At 40.9% G+C, this 19,447-nt stretch overlaps 1 protein-coding gene across 1 annotated transcript in view; it reads left to right on the forward strand.

The window, feature by feature from the left end:
* The window catches only part of LOC128735448 (serine-rich adhesin for platelets), a 71,486-nt gene that overhangs the window by 16,971 nt on the left and 35,068 nt on the right, over positions 1-19,447 (forward strand). Inside the window, exon 2 of the mRNA XM_053829934.1 lies at positions 3,382-3,830. Coding sequence (XP_053685909.1) covers positions 3,382-3,830 — 449 coding nt within the window. The remainder of the gene's footprint in view (positions 1-3,381; positions 3,831-19,447) is intronic.

Raw genomic sequence — 19,447 nt, forward strand, 5'->3', positions numbered from 1 at the left:
AATTTGGTACGACGGCTAATATCGTCTGCTGCAACTTTGGAATTTCTCGATAATTTAAGGGCCGATTATTCCACAAAATCAATTGATCGCTGTATTGTTCCTTTGGTAATTCACGCACTAAAACAATTTAACATAAAAGCGTCATTTTATAAACCTTTTTACACTTTTAAAGAGTCTAATACGAAATGAAATCGACTGAAAGTTAAATACGATTGTTTTTTGTTTTGATTATAGTCACTTTAACCAGCTTGGGTCATTCGTGACTTCTGCGGGGTTGGGATTTGAACCCGGGTCCTCGGCGTGAAAGGCGTGAATGCTAACCACTACGCCGGGACTGATCCCTTAAATACGATGTATAATAGTTGCTTCGTTCACTTTTTTTTAAATTCTAAATCATATGCTCTTACTGTTGATTTATTAGCTTGATATTCAGTTAAACCGAATATGCTCATAATCCGTTAACATATGCAAAATATATTCTTCATTTGACGATTGGGAAGTGGCAATTGAGTGAATTTAGTGCTTAAACCTTTTGTTAACCTGCATCTTCTGGCTACGCATCCGATGTAAAAAGGAATAAAAATGATTCCTGTTTGTTTCATAAATTTGATAAATGAATGAACGAATAAATGAAATTAACGAATTTTATTGCTGACACTTTAGGCTTGAGTTTAGGTTGATTAATAAGTTAGACCTATTGATTGGTTATTTTCTGAAATATTTAATAGCATTGTTAGATGTGGCGATTCCAATGAAGGTAACCACGTGTTTGTTTGAACACGACTACGGTGCTGCAAAAAATCGTACGATGATCATAGCAGCCAACGACATGGCGCATGCAATGCGTTGCGGGTTTTAAAGGAAAACTAATTTTTCTAGTTTTCCTATCTTCCGAGTAAATTTTTCAACTTTTCTCGCCGGAAAAACATAGCGGAATACCGACGAATTTCTTGTATGGTTGTAGATAAAGTCAATAGATTCTAGTAGCTTACGTAAACAGCATTGAACGTGAAACTTTCCGAGCGTAGGTCATGTGAAGAATTGAAATGATGTTTTTCATCTATACAATTGCTTCCCTTTTAGTGTGACTTCTCCCACAAACTAGAACTGCGAATATCAAAACTCATTTCTATAGTCTATAAATTTTCCACCATTACGATGAAGCAAAGTAGCTCTCTCTCTCTCTCTCTTTCTGTATAGTAGGATTTTATTTGGTTTTTTTTTCTCCCCTTTCACAAACCATCCATTGCGGGCGCTTTCACAATCCTAACTAACGCAAGTAGTTAGTGCCCGAGCGGCTGCGATAATAAAATACACTGATGGGCAGAATAATATCAATAAATTTATGTTCCACTGGCACGACCGCCATTCATTCGGTCAGTGGAGAGCAGAGTTGCCTCTTCCGGTGGTGGACCTTTGCAGGAATCATACAAGGCTCTTGCCGGAGCCTATACTATCGACCGCAATCTGCACGGCAAGTACACGCTAAATTCAGAATAGACTTTCAGAATAGTAATTAAGAAATAACACAAGAGAACGCGACAATTTTCCGTACCCACATTCAGGCAAATAATTAATTAAAACATGTTTGACTTATTGGTCACAGTGTAATATGCAGCTTCTACGACGATCGACCGGACCGGATGCACATCGCACTGGGAAGACTGGAGAAAATGGCTCGTTACGATTGTTACTGTTGGCCGCCACCCGGAGGCTACTCGAATCGAGGGCTTGCTATCGACTGCAACTTACGGTGCCACAAGTCGACACAATACAGCTCTGAAACTAATTAAGACCTACGTTTATAACCGTGTGCACTTCATTATACACACATTGGGGGAGCGGTTTAACGAGGCAGGGTACGGATAGGGAGGTTCTAATTTATGGCTAAGCGCCACGTTGAGACACGTTGGAAGCATGTTTCTCCGAACCATCGGTTAGGAAGCGCTCGGGTTTTGATTTGTTGACACGTAATTATTATCCAACGTGCTTTCCTAAGCTCGAAATTGTTAGTCCACCACTCCGCAGGGGGACCTTTTCGAAGATAGGCTCAACGTTTTCAAATTAAATTACCACCAAATCCCTACGCTCCGCAAAAGGTGTTTCGACCGTGTCCTCTTCCTCGGTGTAGCACCACCACCGAGAGACTTGCGAGACCAATCGTAATCCTCTACCAATTTTCCGCTTCAATATGTTTGTTCCCATTTCTTGGAAAACTTCCAGTGGTTTGCTGGCCAGAATGGCTCGGCTCGGCTCGGACACAGTCAGGTCTCAGCTCTCGGGCCAGGTCAGGTCAGGCTATAGCCAGCCAGGATTAAAGAAATCACTCACTACTAATAATGAAAAGTGGCATTTTCCAATAGAACCTGATCCACAACGAGATCAAAGCCAGCAGCCAGAGCCAACCGAGCGCTCCCGGACAAGAGGAGAACCAAATGCACCCGGATGTGGAATGTTGTTGGTGGGAAGAAGGTATATCGGAAAGGAGCTTGTGCTCTACACTCACTGGGATGGGAAGAGAAAATCCTTTTTCGGTTTTTGCTATGAATTCGGAAGATTTTCTCCATCGGGGCGTTTTTTTTGTGTGTGTGCTAGAACGGTGATTGTTTGTGTTAAAATCACAAAAAAAAACGTAACGTAAAGAATTGATTTCGACAATTTCTCAACTAGCTACTTGCTAATATTTTGATGAGTGTGACTTTAATTTTTTTTTTTTTGTTTTTTTTTTCAAAACAAAAACGACTTCTGTCGCACCGAATGAGCTGAACGGTGAACGCACCGCTGCTCAGGTTCGGTAATCGGTAACTCGGCTATAGGATAGGACAGATTGCTTCCACAGAAGCTACGATGCATCGTGCATTTACGTGCCGGAATTAAGGCCGAAAAGCTGCAGACCTTTCTGGATTACCGGATGCTATCCAGTCGGTTTTACCATTTCCCGCTGGTTAAAGTTGAGATGATCGGAAAAGGGTGATCAGAAAAGGGAATCGTAGAAGTGGGTTATACAATTTGCAACAAGTCGGAAAGCTAATGTTGGATTGATAGTACAACGTAAAACTGGAACCAATGAACGATGTCTGTTGTATGTTGATTGAAAAAAATATATTCAAATATTCTTTCTTTTGTGCTCATAGGGACAACATCGGAAGGATGCTTTGATCTTAAGTTAATTTTATACTATTTGATTGCATTCAAAGATACATGATGCACATAAATTTGAATTGGAAACCTGGAAATGATGACCTTCTAAACCATTTACTATCTTTCTGGGTCAAAACATTCTGTTATTGAAATATTTTACTGTGAAATTACTGTCTACTTTGAGTGGTTGCCAATAATTGAAATAACAGATTTTTCCCAATCTATTTTTTTCCCTTTCAGCATCCAAAGAAACGCTGAATGGTTGCCTCCCCTCAACGGTCTCCGTCGGTGCGAGCAGCACCGGTAGCAGTAGTAATAGCACCAGCAATAGCAGTAGTAGCGGAAATAGTGGCGTTAGTTCCAATTCCAAGTCCACGGTGGCCGCTGCTTCAGTCGCAACCGTCAACAGTGCCAACAGTAATAACAGTACAATGATCGTATCCGGTGCACCCGGAGGACACAGCAGCAGGAGTGACAGCACGAGTAGCTGCAGTAGCACCAGTAGCAGTAGTAGCAGCAGCAGCGGCAGCAGTAGTAGTAGTAGCAGCAGCAGCGGCAGTAACAGCAGTAGTAACGGTAGCAGTGGGTCATCCACACTGGCCGTAACGGTGAACGGGCTACCAACGGTGGTGAAAAAACCACGGCCCAAAACCGTTTCACCGACGCGGCATGGCCCGCAGCAATGTCAGGTGAGCAAAAACAGAAATGCTTTCTTAACAAATGTTAGTAAGTTCCAAAAACCGAAACTGAACAAAGCACCAGCCAATTTCAGGTCAGTTCGAGTCGAAAGTTTCATAAATTTGCACCTTCTTTCCTTCCTGTCCACCAAACTTACCAGGTAGATGTTCAATTTGGCGGAAGATTATTCAACAATTTATTGCTTTATCTGTTCTCAGCGCCTATCCTAGTGCTGCACCGATAGATTCGGGGCCGCCTGTACTTGGATTAAAAAATCGCCCCCTGGGGGACGCTTCTCGATCCGAATCGTTAATGTACTGCCTGGAACATAACCACTCTACACTCCATTTTCGCTTCCCGTTCCTCGAACCCATCGAGAAAGACGCTAGCGCTAGCCTGCAGTCAAGAGATTTTAAAATGATTTCCAGAGTGGAAACGTTCACTTTATAAATACTTCCTTCTGCTATTTATCGATTGGTGTGCCAACCCCGACCATCAGCGTTCCGACCAGCAAGCAGCAAAAGCTTTGAAGGCCGCGGCGTACTTGCCTTTATTGGCGCTCGTTGCCGGCTGCCAGGAGATGGGGGTGAGCCCTAAGGATTTTGTAATTTTCTTCCTCTCCTTTTCCGCGCTGTGATCTCGCTGCGCTGGCTGGCGAGATCTTCAAACAGCGTCTAACTTCGACAAAGAGCGCGGTTCGAAACAGCAAAATGATGCAAATATTTATGTTTGTATATGTTCGTATAAATAAATTTATCTGAAATAAATACTCGGCAGTTGGCTGGAAGGAGAACGATTCCGAAAACGAAAACGGCGGGAGGAAATATTGATATCACGTCGTCGTCGTCAACGTCGTCATGAACAACCATCTTGATAAACCAACCAGCAGCAGCCGGCAGTCAGTTCCACTGACGCCAGTGATGCATGAAGAGCTGGTAGTCGTCGAGTTTGCGCAAGAAAGGGTTGCGGGAATTGAATTTTCCATGTCAATATCAAATGAAACGATGGCGATGGATGAGGCTGACGTGCTGCTCTGGCTCTGGCTAGACTGACTTTGAAGTCAGAAATCAACGATCATAAATTGATTTAAAACGTTACTCGCTTCAGTAGAAGGATTTATCCCATATGGATGAAGGGAAGTAAAGGTGGTTGGGGGATTTGTTTGAATTTTACTACTTTTCATTGGATATTACAAAACCGTGTAACATGAATCGTAAACTTTAAACTATAAAAACTAAAAACTTAAAAACGAAAAACTAAAAAACTAGAAACTAAGAAACTTAAAACTGAACTAGCTTAGCTTAGCTTAGTCTGATTGCACATATCAATGTTTGCACTCAGTGATTGACCCGAGTCAGTGAAGTTGCACAATGAAACAAATGAATGTGGTTGGAAAGGACCGATTATTCTCACTTTGCAAAATTCAGGAACTCGGTATATAAAGGGTCAACTAACTGCGCCTGCCACGTCTTTGCAATCAGGTGGAATTGAGGAAGAAAAGTTAGTGGCATCTTTGTTGTTTTAGGGACCGTATAACCCTCTGCATCCCCACAAAGATTCTGTAATATCTCAGGCTTCGTCGCTCCCTGAACTGCAATCATCAAAAGACAAAAGTCGATTCATAGCAGCCTTTCCGTGATAAATGTGTCGTCTGTGTTTGGGAAGTCGAAAAATTATGGAAAAAACAATTCCAGTAGAAAACATCCAATAGCCTTTTAAATAGAATTTCATTTAAAAAAATCAGAGGGGTTGTGTACAAGACACGACCGCATAGGTGACGCAGGACTACGTAAGTCTCTTTGTAATGATAGTAGCATGTATCCACGCATGTAATAATACGATTCTTCATGTACATCATACTACATGCAGCATTTGTTGAGACTAACTGCAGGTTGAGAAAATACGATTATTTTTAAATGAATGTTAATAGCGCTAGCGTCTCAAATCTTCAACATCAAACACTATTTACATATACCGTGGACCCCCGTTCGTTTGACCATTTTTAATCTGAACACTTTTTAATTTGAACCCCGCTGGTTTGCACGACGTGCAAATTAAAAATGGTTCAAATGTCATTCTCAACATGACATCATTTGTTTATGCAGACAATGCACATAAATACGACTTGGTTGTACTGACCTAGCGTGTTTAATCGGTTTCACATATCGTTTTAACGATTAAGATAGATATCCGATCGGAAAATTCAATATTCGCACTTGCAACACTTGCCAACTAAAACAAACCACCAAAACAATAACAAAGAGCAGGGCGGCCAGTTTACACAGGTTTCAGCATATTTCGGGTTACCAGTTGTTCAATGTATTTTGATAACATCAAAAAATTGTTATGTTAAAATGACTTGACTGTGCTGCAGGTTGAGAAATTCAATTTTTTGCAAATAGATAATTTTTTTACATGTTTTTACTCATTTTCATGATTGAACGCTACTGTATAAGTTAAAGTCGTTTGGAAAAAGTTTTGTACCTTACTGCCTTATACTGAGCTGACGATCAAATAAACATTGACATCACTACGGATGCCTTCTACCTTGTCTTGTCCATCATTTTCGATAGAAATTAATCTAAATGTAATACTTGACTATGTAACTATGTAAAACATGAAACGTTCAGAACTATTCTCGAATAAGAGAGTCGCTGATTTTCCTCGCGTGGAGTACTGCCGCGTTACGTCACATGCACAAATATCCCTTCAGCCCTGTTTCCGAGCAAGACAACACTTCCGAACAAATTCTTGCAATACATATATGGATGCAATCTGGCAAAAGAAAAGAGTGGTCGCTCACTTTTATATGAAGTTTCACTTTCAGGACATCGAATTGGGCTAGAATTAGTGTGTAATCGTAATATCGGTTGAATGAAAGGGGTAGTTTTACCCTTTCAGTCACAAAATTGTTTACGTGCAGGACATCAAATTGGACTAGGTTTAATGTTTAAACGATAACACAGGTTGAATAAGAGGGGTGGTTTGGCACTCTGGCGTACTTCCCAAGCACAGATATCAAATTGAACTAGGTTTAATAGCTTTCGTAAGAAATTTTGTTGGGAGGGGTCAGTCCCGGCGTATTGGTTAGCATCCACGCCACTCACGCCGAGGACCCGGGTTCAAATCCCAACCCCGCAGAAGTCACGAATGACCCAAGCTGTTAAAGTAACTATAATCTAACAAAAAAAAATATTTTGTTGGAACGAGGAGACTTTGTCACTCTTTCTGGCGTACTTCCCCAGCATAGATATCAAATTGGTCTAGGTTCGATCGTCGCAAAGAATCTTCGACCTGTTGGTACGGGGAGATTGTGTACCTTTTTTCTAAAAATACGTTTAAACTATGATGGTGTCTTTTGCAACCAATCACGAAGCGAGGATTGCCAGTTGGACAATGCTTCATTATTTTCAATTTTTCAATAGTGCGTACTTTGAAATCAATAGGTTTCAATATTGGAAGAATTTCCGATCGGTTAGCGCAAAAATATTTAAAATCGATCGGGAAACCGCTAAGCTATTAGCGCTCAAAACTTATCATTTCTAGTGACGCTCGCATTTTTCGATTTTTTGGAATTACTCCCTATATCAGCTACCTTCCTGAAAGACGTAGTCCTACGTCAAAATCTAAATAATAATTGTTCAAGCGTACATTTATCCACACTGGTAACAGCAATGCTAAGCAAAACCTAGTCCTGCATCCCGTTTTCGAAAATTGATCTATTTTTGCTCAACATACTTCACAGCCAGCTGGTGGAGTACAGGACAATTGCGGGGCTAGTGCTACGTTCCTATTGAGCCTAACAGCCTCCCATCCGAGATTCGAACATATTTATGTACGACGACTAGCTTGTTAGGTCAGCCTCTTAACTCCATGGGAAAATGAGAGGTTAAGCACTGGCAAAGATCTTCAAAACCCAGCAGTCGTCGCAATTCAATTAAAATTGTTATGTCGACTGTAGAATTTAATATTTTCTGTTTTCTTGGCTATCAGTCTATTTGTAATCTTTCCAACGTTTCGACTGTGTATTTTAGGTTTCTTCAGGGATATGCATGGGTGTGTGTTATGGTTAGTCTATACCTATAAAAATTGATTTCTGTCTGTCTGGCTGTCGGTATGTTCCTTATAGAATCGATAACTACTGAACCGATCGGCGTGAAAATTTGCATGTTGGGGTTTCTGGGGCCGGCGAAAGTTGTTATGATGGTTAGAGAACCCTCCCCCGACTAAGAGGGGGGGCACCCATACAAATTGAATACAAATTTCTACATAACTAGAGAACTAATCAGGCAAATGGGATCAAATTTGGTATGTGGGTGTTTTTGGAGGTAATAATTTGGAGGGGAATTATGACCCCTACCCCCTTTAAGAGGGGGGCTCCCATACAACATACAAATGAAATACAAGTTTCCTCTTATCTCGAGAACTAAACAAGCGAATGGAACTAAATTTGGCATGGTGGGGTTTTTGGAGGCCAAATTTTTTTTGTGCTGAATTAGGATCCCTCGCCAGTTTAAAAGGGGGGGAGGACTTCCATACAAATGAAATACAAACTTATTCATAACTTGAAAACTAATCAAGCAAATGGAACCAAATTTGGCACGCGGTGGCTTTAGCAGGCAAAAAAATTTTCTTTGATAAATTATGACCCCTCCTCCTTTTTAGACGGGGCTCACATACAAAAGAAATACAAATTTCCTCACAACGCGAGAACTAGTTAAGCAAGTGGAACCATGCGGCATTTGGGGGTTTTTGAAGGCAAGAATTTTTTCTGTGGTGAATTATGACCCCTCCTCCGTTTAAGAGGACTCTCATACACATAAAACAAATTTTTTTTGCGTAACTCAAAAACTAATCGAACTCGAAATTTTTTTGAATCTTCCATAAAACATTAGTCAATAAGGCTATTATAAATATTTTATAGAGTTTTTGTCCTCCCAGTGTTGGGCAATTGAAAGGAAAGAGAATAATTCTCTTGCAGAACTTTTCAAGAGGACCGAAGTAACAATGAGAGAGTCTCTTTTTGCCTCTTCTCTTCCGCTTACTACGGCGATGTGAATCCTCTTTAAAACATCAGCTTTGCATGAATGCGTTGTTAGCGCCACTATTTAGCTAAATGTTAAGAAAATTTTCGTTGTAATGCATTTATGATGCCGAAATAATCGAAAGAGAGGAACGTCAAAGAGAGTCTCTCAATGTTATTTAGGTCCTTTTGAAAAGTTACGCGAGTATCGAGCAAAAAGAATGCATTTTTACCTAAAGTTTACACGTGAAAACCAAATCTGTTCTTGTTTTTCTTATATATGTTATTGTTTACGATGCAAAAACTTACGAAAAGAACGAAAAAATGGCGATTTTTACAAATTCTATTGTTTGAATTTCCATTTCTGTTTGGTCTTAGACGCGTTAACACACCGTACACTCATTTTTTGAGTTTTTTGGGCTGTGGAGCTCACAGACCATTGATTTTGTTAAAAAAAATCGACTTGGCATCCCACAAATTATTTTTTGCTTTTCGATTTTTCAAGCCAATTTCAAAAACTTTAAAAATAATATGCAATGGTCTAATAAGAGCAACGAAAATTAGCCTCCCCGCAGAAATCATTTCTGTCCAGGTTTATTTATTTTCCTAGATCTACTGACCTCTATTACTTTCCTTCAGCTGGGTCCCAACAAGCGACAGCGAGTAAGAAGACCCCTGCGAAATGGTACTTTCTACGAAAAAGTTGTCCATGAAATGGTACATTCCGCTTAAGGTGTTTCGCGAAATGGTATTCGGCGAAATGTTATACAATCACGGCGAATATTGCTATCCGCTTTCTGGCTAAGCAATGGGGTAGTTGCTTTCTACTTTACTGTGAGGAAAAATTGCAAATTTGTATATTAAACTACCGATGTTTTCATAGTTACGTAACTGTCAAAATGAATCATCTAAGGTCGAGCTCCTCAGAAACTTGCAAAACTCGAAATTGTGACAAAGATTTATGACCAACACAGGTTAATTTGTGGCAATACGAAGTTTGTCGGGCCAGCTAGACTCATATATAAAAATGGATTTCTGTCTGTCGTTACGTTCCGTATAGAATCGAAAACTACTGAACCGATCGGCGTGAAAATTTGCCTGTAGGGGTTTTTGGGGCCAGGGAAGGTTTTTATGATGGTTAGAGACCCCTCCCCCCACTAAGAGGGGGGGCTCCCATACAAATGAAAAACAAAGTTCCTCATAACTCGAGAACTAATCAAACAAATGGAACCAAATTTGGCATGTGGGGGATTTTGGGGGCATGGATTTATTTTATGATGGTTTGAGACCCCTCACCCCTGTGGTAGGGAAGGGGGAGGGACTCTCATACAAATAAAACCGAAATGTTTGCGTAACTCAAAAACTAATCGAAATCGAGAAATTTTAGACTCTTCCATAAAACATTAGTCAATAACAAGGCCACCAAAAAGAGAAAATCCTTACAGTATAACCTGGAATTCCGGAATTTTTAACCTAATTGCGATAAATAAATTAATTTAAAAAAAATAGATCCACAATCCTACGATTACTTGATTTTTTCAGGCCAAAGCATACAGAGTGCTCCACCTTTTATGTCGGTATGTAAACGCTGTATAACTTTCACATTTACCAACCGATTTCTTTCATTAGATATGTTTTGGAAACGCCATTTCAGTACAATTTTCGCCATGTATCGCTTCACACCGAAAGAACGCGCTGAAATAGTGACACTTTACATCGAAAATAGTCGTTCCATTGTGTTAACTCAACCTGCATATCGGAAAAAATATCGCGGCAATTTTAACCTCTCTTCAACCTGGCGGTGTTAATAAGCAAAATTGCCGCATTTGGGGAACGGAGAATCCTCACGAGATTCACGAAATGCCCTTGCATGACCGGAAAATAACTGTGTGGGCCGGGATTTGCGCCGAAACCATTATTGGTCCATATTTTTTCAAAGAAAATGAAACTCTCGATGCGCGAAAAAGGTCTAGAAGGTTACTGGTTTCAACAGAACGGTGCACCATGCCACACTGCGAATTCAACAATTCAATTTCTGCAACGAAAATTTCCGGGGCGTCTGGTGTCAAAAATCCCCAGATCACCTGATTTAACCCGCAATTATACTTCTTTAATAGTTTGAACGTAAATTCTCAATTACTCACGGTTATAATTGGGATTCTATGTTCAAGTTACTAAGGTACAACCATCAAGATACAGATATTTCTCCTTAAAGTATAGTCGTGCCTTCACGCTACTTATCATAGATAACTCAAAAATATTTTCACAAGAATCAACTGTCATTATCCGGTCAGCGCGTGAATTGTCAAAGCCTCCAAGCATTTCTAATAGTCATTCGTTAGTAAATATAAAAAAAGAACCGGAGCGCAATCAAGTAAATTTCAATACTTCCCCCTTAAGTGCGCCTTATGCATTATAATTAGTTCCTCATCCGATGCCTATCTCGACTATCGCATTCGCTCTCGGGGTAAGATCCCAGCCTCCAGTAGTACCATAGAAAATTATTTTCATAAAACAAAAAAAAATGCGAACGAACGTACCTCGGAGAAACTCTACGGATGTCTCATTATCGTTTTCACTTCTCCACTCCATGTCATGTCTGAGTGGTTGAAAGTGGGAGGAAAACCGGTGAGGAAACTGCCTATAGCTTGTCTGCCTTTTCTCGGCCTGTGCTCGGTGTGCGCAGTGCAGATGCTTCCCTGTGCTGTGGAAGCGATATAATGACGTGTCCTTCCGAGGTAATTGGAAATTTTATAGACATCTTTACGTCATAAAAAGGCTTTTTCTTGCACCTCCAAGCGAAAATTTGCCCGCTCAAAACGTGTTGATCTGTTCGATCTTGCAAGGAATATTCTACACAGTTTGGTTGAAATGATTTTGTTTTAATTATATGAGTTAAAGTTCAATCATTAAACAACGTTGAAATGTTTATCAAGTTAAATACCGTATAAAAACTTAAAAATTAATTACCATGTGCACATTGTCTCATAGATAGTTACAGTTTCCGAGATGAGAAGGAGGTATCTGCCCGGTTTAAATCCATCCTAGTCTGCAGTTTGTCTTGATTGCTCCCATACAGACGGGCTGCAAAACTGCAAGACTAACGATGGCCGCTGAAGTTAAATACGTGTACGCCGGACATGTCCAGCCAACCGACACGATCATATCGGTGGCAACAGTCGACAGCTGGCGGTGGTCAGTCGCTGCACCCTGGTTGGCCAGCGGTCCACACAAACTAATGAGAGTAATCTTGTACTAGAATTAAAATTTAATGACTACTAATATTCAGGTTTATTTGCGCCGTCGCGTCGCTGCTGTCGTCGGTCGCTCTCCTACCGGGTCCAGGCTCAGGCCAAGGGCACTAATGAATCCTTTTTGGTGCGTCCATCCATGGTTGCACCTAGTGGAAAGCGACTCGGGGACGTACAGAGCAGCACACTGGAGCGGTCCGATGATGCGGTTTAGAGTGTCAAGTTCTATTTGGCGTTCAAGGCCGAGGGAACGGTGCCGAGGGAAGGGCACGAGCACTGGGGAAAATTTATTCGGGCAGTAAACTCTATCGGACTGCAGCGGTTAATTTAATGACAATCTTCATCTGCCAGTTTATGATGGCTGATTATCTCATTGTGTACTTTAACGAATTCATTTTTTTAAACATTTTAAATTCTAGATTGAATTTTGGGTTTCTGTATTCTAAATGTGGCATCTCGAAGTTAAGTTAAGAACCATACCGCAAAGAGAATTCTTTAAACAGTTTTGATTAACGAAGCCTAACAACAACAAACGCCCGCTACACTGTATTTCTAGACCTACCATTGGCTACCATTGGCAATTCATTAGCAAGTTTCTCTAGAAATAACCACCACCTTCTGCTGGTAACCCTAGTATTTGCAATCAAGTTGGCACAAGCATCAGTGAAAACCACTCTTCCTATCCATCAGAGACTGCCTGCCGCAGATCAATCGGAAGCTGGTGGAGCAAACACTGACGACCACGAGGTGGGTAGGCTGATAAATGATTACGGAGGGAAACTCCCCGGGCAACGCGCAGAAACTTTCTTGCTTGGTATAGATAGGTCGGTACATACTTTAAAAATAGTCGACTAACTGACGCGATGCCAGTTCAGGCATGGAAGCCTCGCAACCATCATCGTTATGGTAACGAATACGACGCTAACGATGGGGAATAGCCTGCACAGCTGCAGCAGTGGTTGTTTATTAAAATCCACAGACTACTGATTCTGATTCTGAGTTGAATTATTTCATCACGTGCCCGCTCAAAAGGTGGAAATTTACAGCCGCCGCTTGAAGAAAAAAGCCGCTGAAATACTCCACCCATATCGGTTCCCGATGATAGCTCGCATGGAGGATTTTCTCATTGGTCGCATTCGATCGTACATGGATGGAATTGTAATTGGAATTTATTGCCAATTGAGGTCATGGAACGGATTTTCACCAATCGAATCAAACGAACATTTCGAGTTTATTTTTAGTGACTGGATCAAACAACGGTCATTTGTTGTAATGAATTCGATTTAATCGAAATGGGAGAGGTTTTATTTAATAACAGCTTTTTTTATGGAGGTTAGGAAAATGACCTGTACCCTCACATCGAGAAGACCTGCCAGGCTTGTGACATACAAATGAAGGACCGCTCGAAGCTGGAAGCTGTTTTACGAGCGTAGTAAACATGTGCGATTCAGACGGTCCGAAGTTCGTTCATGGGCCATTAGGCCTAATGGATGCTTCATTATCCGGTTGACTCGTTTTCTCCCGGACCTTGAGTATGGTTCATTATAGGGCATTTTGATTCGTAACTTTATCAGTCTCCCGATGGTAGACTTTTACGCTTTGTAATATAATTTAACCCTACACGCTTGGTTGGGTGGGAAGCCGCTGACCTTGGTCGAAATGAGTGATTTTCGGCAGAAAACATTTGCGGAAGTGAACTGTGTGATTTTCGTAATTCAATGAAAGCATTCAAAGCAACAGATAATTAGTGTGCACTAAGCAGCGTCTAAAATGCAATGCAATTATGCAAAAAGTTACCGTTTGATTAATCTATTATGCAACAGTTTTAAATGATTATAGATATTTGCGGAAGAGCATTAACCGATAGATCCTGATGCAGAACAAAAACCGACGGTCCTTGTATTTTAAGTTGAAATTCTACTTGAAACTTTAAATAAAAAATCAGAGGGGCTGTGTACAAGACACGACCGCATATATAGATGACGCAGGACTACGTAAGACTCTTTGTAGTGATAGTAGCATGTATTCATGCTTGTAATCATTCGATTCTTCGTGTATACATGCTATATGCAACATATATACATGCTACATGCGTTGTATGTAACATTTATTAAAGTAGTAACATTGCATACGTTCAATTCTCAAAAGATTGTGCATTTGAAAACTATTTAACAAAATCAAGAACACAAACTATTACTTTCCTGCTACCTTACTGAAATTAACCATTTTACCAATTCAATCTTATTTTATCAACAGCACATCTTTTCACTACACTTCTAATGAAACGGCAAGCATGCGTACTCATACAGAGTCGTATTATAACCGAACACTACAGCTGTGGTACCTTTTTCCAACACAGATATCAAATTCGCCGAGGTTTAATCGTCTCGCAGTAAAGAATTTGCGATCTGTAGGGACAACGAACTTGTGTAATTTTTTCTGGCACACTTCCCTAACACAGACATCAGATTGGACTAGGTTTAATCGCGTTCGTAAGAAATCTGTTGGCACGAGGGGGCTTTGTCACTCTCTATGGCGTACTTCCCAAGCAAGGACATCAAAATGGTCTAGGTTGAACCGCGGTGTTAAGAAATTTTGTTGAAATGAGAAAACTTTGTCACTTGTTTTGGCTTACTTCCCAAGCACAGATATCAAATTGGTATAGGTTTTGATCATCGTAAAGAATCTTCCAACCAATCACGAAACGAGAATTCTGGTAAAACATAGGTTCATTATTATCAATTTTGCAAAAATTCAACGTCAAGAATCCATACTTTTCTTCATTTGGGTCAATTCTTAGAAGATTTTCCGATCGATTGGTGTAAGAATATTGAAAATCGGTTTGAAAACCGCTGAGCTATTAGCGCTCAAAACCTTTCATTTTTCGTAACGCTCGCATTTTTTGATTTTTTGGAATGACACCCTATCTCAAAACTTGCCGTAAGACGTAGTCCTACGTCAAAAGTATCCTGGAGTTCCCGGTAACGAAGGAATTATAAAATCCATGCGCTCTAGTGGCATTACTGGAGCGCTAACTCCGATCAAGACAAATCCACATTTAGTATGGATGTGCAGTGCTTGCAAAAACCTTATATCTTAAGTGCGCTTTGCAAGCACTTTGGTATCCGTCAATAAGGCGAGTGAGTCTATAGTCGAATTCATGAAAAATGAAGTCGGCGACGGTTTTCTGGCTGATATTAGGAAAGAGATTCGTTTGAATTTCAAAACGTTGATAAATTCTGTCCCACGCACACCAACGTCCATCTATCATACCCTGCTTCCATCTTCGTCTAGAGCTAAACGACTGTGTGAAAATGACGACGATGATGATGTTTTTTTTTTCGTCGTCCACCAAATGCTGCATGTGGCATCGGCGAACCTGGTTCCTGAAGCTGCTGAACAGGACTCGAATAAATTCTGGCTGTACTTATCAGGCATCTTACCGGAAATTCCAGACACTAAGGTTTCCGAATTAGCAATGTCCAGGTTGAAAACTACCAATCTGCGGGTAGGCAAACTCGTCCCACGTGGTAGAGACACAGGATCACTCACATTTGTGTCATATAAAATCGGAATGCCGTCCGAACTCAAACTTGTCGCACTTTCAAGTGACACTTGACCCCGTGGAATTCGTTTTCGTGAATTCGAAGCTACAGGTAATAAGAAGCAGGTTTTTTGGAAACCAATGATGTCGACCCTCGAACCAACCGTTGTACCCGAGACGCCGAAAGCACCATCCAACTTTCAGAGGCCGCCCAGTAGTATTGACTACCTCTGGCCCAATAAACACTACTGTACCTGTTTGCTGCGCCACCTCTCGCTTCTTCGTGCCTGGTCCCTTGTCTCGACCCACCACACCGCAATCACCTGATGATTTGTCAAGATCAAGCTGTGTGATCGCACCGTTGACTGTTTACTACCAAAACGTAGGCGGGATGCATATGAAAATAAATTACTTTTTCCTAACGACTGCTTTTTGTGACTATGACGTTATCGTGCTGACCGAAACGGGGCTTCAGAGTGATGTGAAAAATGCTTAACTGTCATCCAACTTCAACATCTTCCATTGTGACCGGAGCTCCGCAACCAGCCAGTTACAAAGAGGAGGAGGAACGCTCATCGCTGTAAAGAAAGCTATCTCATGTACCTCCGTACGTCTAGACGACTGCGACTCGCTTGAGCAAGTCGTTATCAAACTTTCCCTCCCGACCAAATCTGTCTACGTATGTGGAATCTACCTGAGACCCAACAGTGAACCGGATAGATACATCGCACATTCCAACTGTGTACAGCAAATCGTGTGTAAAGCAACCTCCAACGATTCAGTGTTAGTAGTCGGTGACTATAATCTACCTCGCTTGACATGGTCCTACGATCTCGATGTAGATTCTTATATAGCGTCAAATGCCTCCTCTGAACACGAGCTTGTTTTCACCGAATATATGATTGCTAGTGGATTACAGCAAAATGCAACGTACGTAACACGAACGGATTCTAGGATTCTAGACTTGGCTTTTGTAAGTAACAGCGGAGAAGTCGAACTGGTCGAAGCACCATTCTCGATTTTACCTTCTGACCGTCACCATAAGCCGTTCGTTCTTCCCTTAACTGTACAATGTCCATCGTAGAATCTATATAGAATATTGGCAGATCGAGATCTTGACTTTAGCCGCTGTAACTATGAAGTTATCGCTGAACTAGGCTTATTGAGTTGAGATTAACTTCTTTACGGTGCAGATACCTATCAACTCTAGCTTAGAGAAGCGCTGTCAAGTGGACAGCATTTACGTGGATTTTGCTAAAGCATTCGATAAGGTGCCCCACGAATTAACACCGAAAAAGTTGGAAATGCTTGGTTTTCCTCTCTGGCTCATCTCGTGGTTGCAATCATACCTATCGGACAGATCTGTTATCGTGAAACTAGGATCTGTCGAGTCAGGCAGTTTTTCAACTCCATCTGGTGTGCCGCAAGGTAGTCATCTTGGCCCCTTAATTTTCATTTTATTCGTAAACGATTTGAGTAACCGATTGAACTCTCAGCATCTCATGTACGCTGACGACTTGAAAATATACCGAACCATCAAGTACAAGTCTGGACACCTTATCATGCAAGCCAGATCGCTCGCATCGAAAGGGTTCAACGCTGTTTCGTTCGTTTTGCGCTTAGACGACTGCCCTGGAATGAACCACAGAGATTGCCGCCTTACAAACAGCGATGCCTACTGTTAAGGCAGCCTTTGCACCAGCGACGCATATACCTAACATAGCGACCGAGTCCAAGACGGCCATTTTATAGCATGTTTTTCGGCTAATGGATGTCCTAAAATGAAAATCGACTTGCGGGGCTCATAGCGAAAATGGCGATTCTTCGATAAAATGCAATATGGTGACCAAATCCAAGATGTTCGCCAAAAGTTTTTTTTGCTCTATTTAAAAGCCCTATTCTTCTTTTTTACAGAAATTGTACAGGATATAGTTCTCAAGGTTTGCTAAAAATTAACCTTTTTTTAACTATCGGGTTCCGTGGCGAACGAAGGGTCCGCTGACTGTTTCGAGGTATTAAAAATGTAATTATCATTTTTCAATCATTTTAACGCTTTATAAGGCAGTGGTAACTATATTGTCACCAACGAAAAATATTTGTTTTGCTTCTATAATAATATCGATATACAATAAAACTGACCCTTGACGCGCTGTAGGGCTTTTAAACTAATCAGTAATTGAACAGCGGTCACGTTTACTTCTGAATGTGGGTAACGGGTGGCAACTAAAATTTTAGAGTTTTTTCGCCGCCTTTATACTTAACAACAAACGAGCTCAGAGAGAAATGAGAGTATGTATGTGTTAGCTCTCTTTCTCCTATTTTTGTCAATATTTTTTGTTTTATTTGTGCTTACCCAGTTTTGCTTGAAATGGCATCGAAACAAGAAGTATGTCGGGAGCGCGTTGATACACTTCTACGAACTGCAACAGAAATCTCGGCAAAAAATATACAGTGCAACATTTTAAAAGCCAATATGTTGCGACTTCGACTGTTTACCATATCCTAAGATGTCCAACAACTATTCGCAAGCAAGGTAGTGGAAGACCAGCCAAAATTATGGACGTAGAAGGTTATCGTTCTCTTTCTCGTGCCTTCAACAACAAGCCCTCTGGCCTGGTTATTAATTAAGATGTGCACCAGACAAATGTTTGAAGAAAATTTGGACCCGAAAAATCTGTCTCAGTGCGCCGGATCGAAGATTTCTTCGGGATTTTGAGTTCCTTGGTGTACAAAAAGAACTGGAGAGCCACGAATTGCGAACAGTTCACCGAACAGCCGATTACGGACCGTTTTCAAATGTACACCAATTTTTTTCAACAATAGATAATGTATCTTTAATTTAGGCAAATCAGATTTTCTTTAGGTATCTTTGTCTTTTTTTGACAGCTTGAGAAAAAAAAATTCCAAAATTTTAGTTGCCACCCGTTATGTGTCAAAATACTTTTCTGATTTCAAGTGGGACTCGGGTTAAAAATTTACCAAATGTGATTGATGCGTTGTTCAGAAAATGCTTTTATTCCGTTTAATAATAAGGCCAGTACGGGGATCTCTGATAATTAATAGATGAACGTCTCTGGAGTTCATCCCTATTTATCACAGCTGTCATAAATATCTCCGAAAAATGTCAACTTGACTGGGTAGGCCGGGTGCTTAGGGTTATTAAGGGGATGTAAGCGGGATACCAGACCCGGTTTGGATACCGAAGGAGAATTCTACAGTGATTATGGGCAATAATAGAGGTACTAAGGTAGCAGATGGGAAATTAGGTCAATTGTTTTACTATATTACATTTAATTTACAATAATAATATTTCTAGCGGTCGGTTTTTTGGGCTTTGGTGCCGGATTCCCATTATAAATACTGCGCACTAGCTCTGTGCCCTCGAGAGTTGGCAGGCGGGTACGACCCTATGTTTTAAAGCTTCTGTCGACTACCGCGAATGCGTAGGTCGTCTTGCGCTCAATTTGCTATGCCTATCCTGGGACACTGCATAAATGCCGGGGGGATGAAAGATGAAATTTATTCCATGGGTCGAGCCCCGATTAGTTGATAACCACTGATGTTCGAAGATTTGTCTTCCTTTTGGTTCATTGGTGGTTGTTTGTGATGGAAAATTGATGGTGGGTGCGCGGTTGAGGACAACCGGTCGGGGCTGACGAGATTTCCACTTCTTCACTATACTACATTTAACAAGTAAGGTAGTACAAAATGTCCTCTGATCATCGATTGATTAAAGATTGTAGATTGGGCCACTGCCTTATAAAAAGTTAAACCAATAAAGTAGATACAGAAGTTCCAATATTTGAAGAC

The sequence above is a fragment of the Sabethes cyaneus genome, chromosome 1 (assembly GCF_943734655.1).
Source record: "Sabethes cyaneus chromosome 1, idSabCyanKW18_F2, whole genome shotgun sequence".
Classification (NCBI taxonomy): Eukaryota; Metazoa; Arthropoda; class Insecta; order Diptera; family Culicidae; genus Sabethes; species Sabethes cyaneus.